At 47.5% G+C, this 12,448-nt stretch overlaps 1 protein-coding gene across 1 annotated transcript in view; it reads left to right on the forward strand.

The window, feature by feature from the left end:
• LOC142765689 (uncharacterized) overlaps positions 1-12,448 on the forward strand; it is a 109,045-nt gene that overhangs the window by 86,019 nt on the left and 10,578 nt on the right. The window contains exons 3-5 of the mRNA XM_075867131.1: positions 3,959-4,434; positions 9,304-11,000; positions 11,654-11,863. Coding sequence (XP_075723246.1) covers positions 3,988-4,434; positions 9,304-11,000; positions 11,654-11,863 — 2,354 coding nt within the window. The 5' untranslated portion in view covers positions 3,959-3,987. The remainder of the gene's footprint in view (positions 1-3,958; positions 4,435-9,303; positions 11,001-11,653; positions 11,864-12,448) is intronic.

Here is a 12,448-nt window from a genome sequence, read left to right on the forward strand (position 1 = left end):
AACATTAGGAAGTGTCAAAAAAATTTCGCAGATCGCACGACCGTGTCGTAATATTGCTATTGAGCGACAGGTCATGAAATGACGCTAAATATATGTAATAAATGTTGTACGCGGAGACCAGTTGAGCAGTCGCATGTGTTTTGTATAACCACTTGTTTACACTTTATCCTTCCCCAGAGCAGGGTAGCAAACCGGATGTGCGTCTGGTTAACCTCCCTGCCTTTCCTTGCATCTTTATCTCTCTCTCTCTCTCTTGTTTACAATTGAGAAAGAATGCCAACAGCAACATCAGTATTAGCAACACGAGAAGCGGTAAGCTGATATATAACGCTTGTGCTCGCGAGATTAGTAACCCCGGACACTACTACATAAATTGACTTCGGTGGGTGGCACTTGACTACAACTTGCGTTAACCCGACATGACTGCTGTATCATATGTGATGTTTATTGGACAGCCAGCGTTGCAACAATTGATGTTTCACCAACAATGCACTTGAACAGCGTATTTTTCCAAAGCGATATACCGAGACGTGGCGTGGCTCTGTGGTAGAATGCTTGATTGCCACGCAGAATCCTTGCGTTAGATTCCTGCTGGTACACTGTTTGTCGGGTCAAGAACGCTATCGATGTCAATTTGAACGTGACAACGTTAAAGAGCTTGCTTCGCAGGAATCCCGGCGCCGGTTTCGTTGGTTGTGAGCGAAAAATCATGACTGAAAAGTTGAGAACAATGCAAATCAAATAAATGATAAAATATTCTAGGACACAGTGGCTATCGAACTCGGTTCGTTTGCGTGGCAAGCGGATGTTCTACCACAAGGACACGTGTCTGATTGTGAACATAGTGAAAGTGACTTTCATGCTTTACAAACAGTCGTCCTGCCCCGCCGCGGTGGTCTAGTGGCTAAGGTACTCGGCTGCTGACCCGCAGGTTGCGGGATCGAATCCCGGCTGCGGCGGCTGCATTTCCGATGGAGGCGGAAATGTTGTAGGCCCGTGTGCTCAGATTTGGGTGCACGTTAAAGAACCCCAGGTGGTCGAAATTTCCGGAGCCCTCCACTACGGCGTCTCTCATAATCATATAGTGGTTTTGGGACGTTAAACCCCACATATCAATCAATCAAACACAGTCGTCCTGTATATGTCCTCCTCAATACATGAAATATTTGTCACTTGTCGCGTAATAAGCGAGGCAATCGTCGGGCTTAACCCAAGGGCTGACGTATCGGCCCCGCGAAATGCACCGCGAAAGCGCGGACAATTCAGTGTTGGCACTTTCGGCGCGCTAGGGAACGCCAGCTGTGGTCCAGAGAACGAGGCAGAGCCGAGAGTTGATAAGAAAACAAAAGTATATTCTCGGATAAGGCAGAAGAAACGACACACAAATGTGTACACTTGTGTACACTCGGCATCAGTTATCAAATACAATACAACACTCTTCGCAAGATACTCCAGTAAATTGAAAATGGGTACAAACAACACGTGCTACAATGTAATCTCGTGCATTAACTAACAAAGACACCCATAGAATAAAATGTTCGTCAAACGTATTCAGTCCAAAGTTCTTGGTACAAGACTTGAATGCTTCTCTTCAAGGAAGCACTCACTCTTAAGTCCAGCGACGGCTGTCGTCCCACTTCGTCCGAGGTTTCTCTTCCAGGAAACTCATTAACTGACCGCGCTTTCCTAACAAAACTTCTTCGCCGGCAATACATCGGTCACTCAAGCGTTGCTACTCCTGGTCACGTCTTATTGCACTGGCGGAAAACACTCACTTCATCTCCTGCTTTGTCATTGTAGAACAAGCCTTCGTCTACATGCAGAAAAAAAAAAAACTTCAACTCCTAATCGCCACCCTCCGCTACTTGCTTATATACGTTAGACCTGGGTTCTCGAAGTTTCCAAGCCAGCCCCACAGCCAAAGCTGGGGAAGGGGGCTCGTCTTTTCTCGAAATCTCCGCGGCCCATGACTCAATATAGGGGGTGACTTCCTTCTGACATTTCTAAAGTTAGCTCGTGTTAGATCCGAGGAGGTTGGTCGACGTGGCGGCGGTTGTTTCGAGGAGGGTGAGGAGGAGGCGCCTATGTCTATCGTCGTCGTTCCTGGGTCTTAAAACGAAATTGACGAGGACAGGAAGGAACACAGATGCACAGGACAGTGCGCAATCTCGCCACTAAGCTTAATTCATGAGTGTCCCAACTATATATTTTTTATTTTGTTCAAGAATGCTACCGATTTCATTCGAGATTATTGCAAGAGGAACACATGTTAAAGTGTCACATAACAAGACAAAGCAAAATATACACAGCCGAATGACGTACGCAGGCGCAATGCACATCACATTTAGAACACTAGTCAGGATCGGCAGAGCAACATATATTCCTATCACAACCAAGTTTCGAAGGGGGTTCAGAAAAAACTATGTACGCCTAGAGCGCTATTTGCAATCTACTAAAGAGATCCACAATCATTCCCCACACAACGGTAATGCAAATAATTTTCCTTAATACGGTGACCAGTTCGTTGTTGGAACCGCCATTGAAAACGGCCTTTTCCTGACTACGCCGCATAACAGAAGTCTCACTAATACAATCACATCCTTTCTTTTTAATGTGATAAGCCTGCATTCTCTCACCAGAGCATTTCCAGGTCTGCCCACAATTCTCTTGCTAGACAGCACTGGTTCACATACTCAGTTCTTACAATGCGTAGGCAGATGAAACGTCAAATTATTTTAACAGATTGGCCGTGATAATGATGATGATGATGATGACGACGATAATGATGATGATGATGATGATGATGATAGGTGGCTGTTCCCTTTGAATCGGTTGGTCACAGATAGTGTGACCAAGCCAGTAAAAAAGAAAAAGAAGGCGAGAGATAGAAAGTCTCGGAAAAGACAGCGGGGCACACACTTGTCTTTTTGCACTATAGAAGTGCTGTGTCTGTCCTGTCAGCCCCTATTGCACCGTAGCCTTCCACCGCCCGTCTTGTACTCGTCGATTTCGCGCTCCCAAGTGTTAGGATTATGAACCAACTAGGCCCAGCAACGTTTCCCTTAAACTGTGACATGTGGCGCATACCCGACTACCAGTGGTACGCATCCCACACGCAGGCATGTGGCACTGTCTGGTGGAAAGTCTTTGATGACGTACGCGACAGGAATGCAACATTATTCATGTCACCGACCAACAGATCATAATCGTCATACCATCTTACCCTTGATATTAACTAGCTTTAAAATGAGGCGCGAAACCACGACAAACCTGACACTATATATAAGGACATCAGGTACAAGACAGTGGCGCTTACTAAAGCCCTTATATGTCCGAAGTATAGGGGCCTTAGCGTATACGGGTGATTCAACACTTCATGCACGGTTGTGAGTGCGTTTGTATGTGCGTGTATACACATATAATCACATGCAAAATTGAAGAAATTTGGGGGCAACGAACATTCAAACTACACCCCCTCCCTCAGACCACCCGGTTACGCCTCTGATGCCTGCCCCCAACGCCTTCATCAAAGGTACACCGGGAGAACAAACCATATAACCGAACGCTCTCGGTGACTGACTGGTTAGTTAGTTAGTTAGTTAGTTGGTTGGATAGATAGATAGGACAGATGGATAGATAGATAGGATAAATAGATAGATAGATAGGATAGGTAGATAGATAGATAGATGTATAGGATAGATAGATGGATAGGATAGATAGATGGATAGATAGATAGATAGATAGGACAGATGGATAGATAGATAGGATAAATAGATAGATAGGACAGATAGATAGATAGGAAAGATAGATAGATAGATAGATAGATAGATAGATAGATAGATAGATAGATAGATAGATAGATAGATAGATAGATAGATAGATAGATCAAAGTCACCGAAGTTCGCTAAGAAATGCTTCGCATTTAAAACGGGACGAAATCCCGTTTTCCTCCTTGCAGCTTTTAAGCGGTCGATATCAGTATCAATCATGCTTACTTCCCGATTGCTGCTCGCCCTGTTGCTGCTCACGACGCTGGCGACGCTGCCTTCGCCCTCTGACGGCACCTTCTTCGGCGGCGGCTCCCTCGGTGCGTACCTGCTTCCGGCTGCCCTGATTGGCCTTCCCCTTCCGTTGGGTCCGCTGGCGCTGGGCATCGGCTTGGCCGGCATCAAGGTGGCCATCTTCACCCGCGTCCTCAGCTTCCTCGCTGGCGTGCTCGGGAGCCGAGGCGACGGGAAGCGAGGCATCACCGTCCGCAAGGAGTTCGTCCACGTTCCCGCCAAGAACATCCACCGGGCGATTCGACCTCTGGTTGGTCCGCCGCCGTGGCCCAGGACACTCGAGCATCCACCGCTCGTGGGACCGCAGTCGTACGGCTTCCCCGGTGGCGTTCCGCCCACGGCGTTCGCTGAGACTGTGTTTTCTCCGTTCGAGGTAAGCGAGCCACAATGTTTTAGTTAGTAGCCGAAACACTGACATCCGCGAAGTACTTGTCAGATTCTCTTTGTTTGTACATAATTATAGCTAACTAACGTAATGAAATGTTTCTATTCGTCCGGTGCCAAGATGCTTCTTTGCGTGGTAGCTAAACTATGAAAGTTGGTGGGTGTGAGGGTGGCTTTTTTCGTGAATACCGAGTAGTCACATTTATAACTACTTTTAAAGGGAGACTAAAGTCAAACGTGGGTTTACTTTAGAGTAATAATTTTTTTCTTTTGTGAACTTTATTGCGATATAATGTCGCTTTTGTACCATATTCATTAGAATTGGAAATTAAGATCAGTTAGGGGGGAGGTGGAAATGCACCAGACAAGGAGAGCATTGCTATTGCATAAACCTAGGGCATTCCACTTCTCTGCTGGTGTAAATCCTCGGCAGTGGCCTAATGCCGACTGACTTGTGTTTTAAAACTTTTTTTCCTTAAAGGAATATTGAACAAAAAGTTTTGCTGGCAAGATTTCCAGTCGAATTGAAAGACTCGGTCCGGAAATTGATAGAGATAGCCTTCATTTCAGGCAGACAATGGGAAAAATAATGAATCGGCTATCGAAAAATGATGAAACGGTTATCGAAAAATGAACTTTTACCAACTAGATTTCCCTTTTTGTAGAATTTGATGCGTTTTTCACAAACTTCCATGTAAAGTGGCCACGCCGTGAACTAGAGAAGGTCACCATGGGTGAGATCACACACATCGGAAATAGGCAAGTCAACCATGCCAGCCGTCGCCCGCATCTCTCGACTCGCTCAACTTCCACTTTGGTTCCTAGAACTAGTATTAACAGCAACAGCAACGATCAATGCTTCCGACTGGGGCAAACAAGGCACCAGTGCTTTGTAGAAGGGAAAGAGTGGGTTTAAAAGAGAGGGGCCGAAAAGGAAGAGAACAAGAACACGTGCAACCTGCGTGCCCCTCGGTGAGTGTGACGTCACGGCTCGCGCTCGCCAGCAGGCACCACAGTACACCCAAAATAAAACGATCTGCCCAAAAATATGGGAAATAAGCTCCGTTTATCGGAACAGTGGCATCTACGGAGTCGAATTTTGAAGTTTCGTTAGTTTTCCCAATTTTTGTTCAGTATTTATTTTAAGGGCCTGTGCAGGCTCAGACTTTTTTTATACTCCCCCCCCCCCCCCCCAAAGAAGCTCCGCAATTCGTTGAGGCAGTTGTCACCACATACAAAGCTCCGACAGTTGTGGAAATAATATACCAGAAGTGAACGCTGATTTGTGTTTTGTTTTCTTATTTATTTATTTTTCTCCATACCTAAGCTAGAACACACAATATGTGTTCATTACTGAATTTTTCGCGTGTAGCGCCGCGTACGAGAATCGCAGGAAAGAAGTTGGCTGGAAATAGGCGCATTCGCTACTAAGCTTCACTTTTCTTTAATTGCACATATAAAACAAAGCAAACCATGTGTTACTGACGACACTGCCACATATAAAACAAGATACAACCAGATGCCTACCGCTCTAATCATCGAGATAGTCTATTTCACAAGAAAACAGATCCAACGACCTGTCTTACTGATGCACCTGCTCCCCAACTTGTTGATAACATGCGCCTCGATTGCTCTTTCTCTCTTCTCTATCTTTTTGGCACTCGTGTCTTCTCTAGATCAGGTGCGCAGTGGCCTGATGAGCACTGGTTTTATCTGCTTGTAGCTTGTTTTACTATGTGTAAGTGTAATCGATAAAAGGTGGTTTTCTTGACATTATATGTGCAGTCAATGCAAAAATAAAGCTTAGCTGCAAGTGCTCTTCTTTCTTGTCAATTTCTCAGAATTTTCGTACGTGGCGCTATGCCCCAAAAAATCCTGTAATGGAAAACCAACTACCCTACATAGACACCCTTGTTTCATATGCGTTCACCCGTTTACAAAGGGCTAATCCACAAACCATTATTATCATCGAAATGATCCATCGGGATGGTCGCAATTAGTATTGCAAAACGTGCATTCCGTCGCCCGATAACACTGTATTCCGTGAACCTTTCCGCACACACCGCTGGACGAGCTAAAGACGTCAAGAAAGTTAGAGCCTTGAGACACGGTGTTGGACTTCTTCATTCATCGCCACCTCAATCCATCTAGGTCAGTCGCATCTCGATGAGTTTGTCAATCTTTGGGCGCACATAACCACGGTAGTTAATTGAGGGAATGCTTACTTCAATTGGTAGAACCTCTAAAGCTACGAAACGTACTTCGTGAATCGTATGACGCTCAATCTATGATTCACTCCCCCCACTTTTTCTGTTATATATTTTAGTTTTCCATGTTTGGTACCCTTGTTGTTCATAAGCCATTGGGAATACTGCTCTTCCGATTATCCCGCAGAAAAAGCGACTTCACGGCAGCTCTTATCTTGTCCTTGATTGTGGCTTTCTTGCATAAAGGACAACATTGCCGTGAAGCAACATTTCAAGACGATATTTCTTGCGTATTCACTACTTTAGCATGAAAGCGATAGTTATTTCCCTTTGAGGGAGACTGTTAGGGAGGGAGGAGGGTGAAGACCCTGTAGAGACAGCTACGGCGACAAGAGGGTCTTCAGGGGCCACAATGCTTCCCCGAAGGATGAAACCATATAGTGTAGGTGGGGGGGGGGGGAGTGATTTTAAATGAAAAGAACAGAAAAGTGAGCCCCGTAACTGTCTCTCAGGGGGAGGACATCTGAACAGTAGCTCACGAGGGGTGGGGTAAAGGAGGGATTAAAAGTATAGGATTAAAAGGTAAAAAGATAGAGAGAGAGAGGAAGGAGAGAGCGAGCCGTAGGGACAGCGAACGACGGAAGTAAGCAGAAGATAGGAAAAATGGAGACGGTCGTAGGAGTCCGAGGACGGGGCATCACTGGCGAGAGCTCTTGTCGGGGTCAGGAGATTGCGTAGGGCGAGCCCAGTCGTCAGAGATCGGCGTCAGTAGATGGCGTAGGGCAAGCCCAGGCAGCTTCGCCGTCGTCGGAGATCGTGAGGGCACAACAGGTCAGTACGAAATCCAGCGAGCGAATCCCCTAGTGTAGGTGGTTTGGCGAGTGTCACCCCAACCCGCTCTCACCTTCTCGTCGCTGTGCCACCCTTGGTTCTATTGAACCCGTGTTCCTTTGAGCCCACTTTTTTAATAGCTATAAGAGACTCCCAGTGTAAAAAACCATGCTGATCAAACTGCAAGACAATGAAGCCTTTGGGGCAGTTTGTACCTGTCGGTTCATTCTCAGGCCGCACCGCTCTGCCACAGGTGGCCTCCGGTGCGCCTGCACTTTTCTTCTTTGACACAGTTCATCGGGCTGACTGTAAGACAACATTGCTGCTTATGTTTACCTTATGTTTAACCTATACGTTTTGTATCGTTGACGCATATAATTCACCGAGTCATTATCGTTCCAGAGATTATGTGCTAGAATAAATTTAACGTTGCTGTTTCCAAGAAGCTTTAGGAAAACGCTGTTATAACCCTTTTGAAATTCTTTATCACCTGCTCCAAATCAAAGCTAGAGGTAACCTATAAGTAGACATTACCGTGCATCACCTATTGATACACTTTTGAAGGGCCAAAACCAGCATTTGCGTGTTCCTTATATCCGGTACTGTTTGCCTACTGGAAGCGGGTTGCACTCGATTTACACTGTTTAGCATATCGGTAGGGTCATCATTGTGTTCTTTTTAATTCCGGGATCATTGTGTATACGCCCACGTCTGTATGTACAGGATGCCGTCAAAAGTTTCCAGGCCACCTTCTCACGTATTCCTATATGGCAGCGTGGCCTGAGAATTGTCAACGTCCCCTGTACGTGCGTGTGTACATGTTTGCGAACGTGTACAAAATGCGAATACGTGACAAATTTGTGAACACTGTGTACTGCGGGAGCTGACGATTTGTGAACACTGTGTACTGCGGGAGCTGACGATTTGTGAACACTGTGTACTACGGGAGCTGACGATTTCACAAACGGACTGGTCTTCTTCAAATCTGCTTCTTCAAGACTGCAAATCATTTGCAGCCTTGAAAGACGACAAATGCGCTTGTCGAAACGCCAGCTTTGGCAACACGTGCGTTCTCGAATTCGTCTCTTCTTCAAGCTTCCATCTTCCCCTGAACTTCTACTTTAAAGTGCGATCATAGTTGCACCGTTTTTATGTAAGTATAATATCTCACCACTTCCAGTGCTCACGGATAGCCAAGAAGCCCAACAGTTTGTTCTGCTAAAGTGCATAATGTGAATACGTGCCTGGATAAGTTCTCCTTCCTTCATCTTCAATGTGTGCGTCTAGTGGCAAGGATGAAAAAAAAAACAAAAAAAAACATTGCCCCCCCCCCCTAGCACTACGTGCGGATGTTCAACCAGGGAAGCTGGAACGTGTAGCCCTGGCGTTAAATTGCCGGGTTTAATCTAACAGTTAAGTAAAGTTTCTCTCATTTATTCTTCTGTGCATATCCTGAAATGCTTAACTGGTGTTTCGCCACCTGTGCAGCCCGTGCGTTCCTTTCTTCATATTAAGTGAACCAGCGATTATATGCCCAATTTTAGTAGCTCACACGTTCTTACCCGCCGTTGGCGTCTTCATCTTTAGTGCATGAGTGTAATAGGGCTCACCAAATTACTGTGGCGTAGTTGCTCTTGGAGTTTTGGCTTGCATTCGATGGGTGAATTTCGCTTTCGCCTAGTTATGCTTTATTGTGATCGAATACTTTGCAAACAACGGAGTTGGCTATGACATGAACTGCCACTGGACAAAAGTCCAGATGGCAGGAAGCAATGCACACACGCCATGTCAGTAATGAGACTATCTTGCATAATCCACAGGTACCCATCCGGCCGCCATTAGTCTTCCCTGAACCTTCCAAGTTTGCCTCGCCTCCACCACCGCCGTCGTTCCAGTTCGTGTTCCCTCCCGCGCCCCCGCAACCAGAGGTCCGCCGTAGGCCAACACAATTCCTGTCGCCAGACAAGATACTGCAAGGAGCACAGCCGGCGACCGGCGGCACCTTTGACCAGTTGCTGCACATAGCCCAATCGCCAGCCGTGTCGAATATCGTCAGCAACAACCCCGACCTCGTAGTGAAGTTCCTGCGAGGCATCGTCGGTGCGAAGCCGCTGCAGACTCCCATTGGGACGGCGCACAGCACGGCGGGGCTGACTGGTAGCAAAATCGGTGGCGGAGACATCGAGGCCCTCCTGAACTTCGTGCGCGAGGACCCGAACCTCGTGCGCAACATAGTCAGGGCCGACCCACAGTTCGTGCCCAGCCTCGTGAACAACATTTTGGGCATACCGGGAGAGGGCGGTCGGCAGCCCACACCCGCGCCTCCGGCCAATTTCAGCGGCTTCGATTTCAATCAGTCCAGCAATGGCACAGAAGGAGGAGACAAGTCCGCTGACAACGTCCCGGCCAACGTTCCCATTGACACAGCGCAAGACAAGCCCCTGACCCTGCCGTTTACTGTGCCCAAGAGCGCGTCCAAGTTGCCGACTAGTTTCCAGAGTCAATACTCCTTTCAGAGCTACCCGCCAAATTTCTACTCCCTCGCAAACTACGGACCGTCCCCCTACAAAACCTATGGATTTCCCGCCGGGTTCGGAGGACCACAGCGGCCCGCCGGATTATTCAGTGCCCCGTGGCGACCACCGACACCTCAGGGAATCAATGTGCCAAAGTTCACGAATTACATAAACCAGGCGACTGAGCTAACGTACGGCAACACGAACCGCCTAAAGAAGCAGGAGTCTACCAAGAGTCAGGTTCCCGTCTCCGTTGCTGAGAAGCCCCAAACAGCGCCCGTGCCGGTCGTTACTACGGAGGAGCCGGCGAAGTCCACCCTAGATGCCTACGGGTCTGTCCGAAAAGTTACGCCTAAGACACCCTATGCGACGAACGTGACACCAGAGCGGCCAGTCGTACTGCAGTCTTACGGCCCCGTTCAGAAAGATAAACCCAAGACGACTTCCACGACGGCCTTCACGACGCCACGTCCACCAAAACGACCCTCCGTCCCGGCATACACACCTGCGCCGGAGTCATCACGCCCAAAAGAACAACCCCTAGTCCAGACTCAAGGACCAACTAAGGCCAAGCCTTCGTACCAGGGCGAAGCCGTGACAAAGGCTCCCGCCAACCAAGGCTACGAGACACCAAGCAGGACTAGCAGACCTGGGCCCTCGTACACGCCCAGCAGCACTGGTCAAGCCGGAACGTTGACTAAAAGCATCCTAGTCACTGCAGAGAAGCCGGTGGTCGAGCAGGATTTGCCAGTCCCGATGGGAACCGAAGGTGACATCTACTTTTCTGGCGGCCAAGACGAGCAGATCTCACCGTTTGGGAGCGATCGGCCCACCCCGAAGAAGACCGCAGGGCCACCTCCGGTAAGGCCTGTTTTTGTGCCGGCCACCGGAAAGTTCCGGCCCGGCAAAGATGAGAGGGGCAGGCCTGAGGTGAACGTGGGGAGCTTCCCTGCTTCCCTGTTCCACCCGACCTCATCAGACGGCCAGGATACAAAGAACAGGTAAAGAACACTTTGCAGCCTTGCTAATACTGCGCACCTAGTATTTCGCGGCTGAATTGTTGGTTTACATTTCACGTATTAGTATGGGTTGGTATAAGTGCGTAGCCATATCATTCCAGCGGAATAAGTCTTGCATCAGTTGATTTTTTTGTTGTTGACATACCTACAAGTGAAAAAGCTTTTCAAAAGGGGAAAAAAATGTCCGCTAGGCATCCTAGCCGCGACTTTGACGAGGCGATTCGCAGCTCAAACACAAACAAAAAATCTCGATCAAAAGATAGATTTTTTTGCTCGGGAACTTCATTCATCTCCATAACCCTCTAATTAAAGGTGGCGAACTTAGTCTCTATAGACTTCAACTTTTGATTCAGAATGCATCCAACCAATCGCACTACTATGGCACCGATGTATTCGCATAGAAAAATTCGTGAATGCTTGGAAACCCATCGGCAAAAATAAAATGTTTCTGCCCTAAGACAGCAGAAAATGTGAGAAGCAGAGAAGCAACATTGTGAGCTAATTTGCGTGGCTTTCTTGCGATTCTGTTTGTGATACCGTTTTCCGTGGATCAAGCAAACGCCTCGTTTGTGCCGACTCCACAAATTCGTTTCTACTGTAACAGCCTCTTCCTTTCATTTTATTTTGCACTACAGTGCCGCCAGCAGCCATATCAGCGGTTCGGCGAAGCCTAGAGCCCGTCGCGACACTTCCTCTGCCTCGGCGATGACAGACCTGATGAAGCTGTTCAACCCACGCACCATGGACAATCGAAAGTGCGTCTTCAAGATGGTCTGCTTCATCGGAGCCAACGATCACACGCTCGGCCGCACCAAGTTTGGTGACAGCATCGCCCGCGTCCTCAGGTACATCGCCCTTTACACTCTACGTTACGTCATCCGTTACATCAAAAGGTACGCTCACGTTTGCCAAAACATGTGCGGCTTCGTTTAAGGGACACGAAAGGCAAATAACAATTTATGAGAGCGAAAGCTCAATGTATGGCAACGTCGAAAACGGCAATATTATCGATAGCAGTGCCCCACTTACCCAGAACTTGCGCTAAATGTATGACATGACGTGTGCCACGTGGCCATTTCGGAACTGATTCCGATTATGTGAGAGCTTCCGCGTGCAATTAATCGCTAGTAATTAAACTAGCTGCCATAAATGAAAAGAACCTCTCGTGCATAAAGAGACAGAATTAAATGCTGCTTGTTCGTTTTCACTTGGATTATAGAAAAAGAGAACCGCCTGGCATTACTATAGTAGTAAGACTAATGAAAATTCACTGTGATAGGTCGGGGCGTATTTGTCGACATTCGCGAGTTAAAGATAGATTTGGTAAGGCGATACAAAATGTGCAAGAAGTCAAAGTGGGAGCCGACGCATGGAAACACAAAGTGACGATTGATTCAATGAACAGGACAATCTCTTCGTCTGGTGCGTTT

This window comes from Rhipicephalus microplus, chromosome 6 (genome assembly GCF_043290135.1).
Source record: "Rhipicephalus microplus isolate Deutch F79 chromosome 6, USDA_Rmic, whole genome shotgun sequence".
NCBI classification, from domain to species: domain Eukaryota; kingdom Metazoa; phylum Arthropoda; class Arachnida; order Ixodida; family Ixodidae; genus Rhipicephalus; species Rhipicephalus microplus.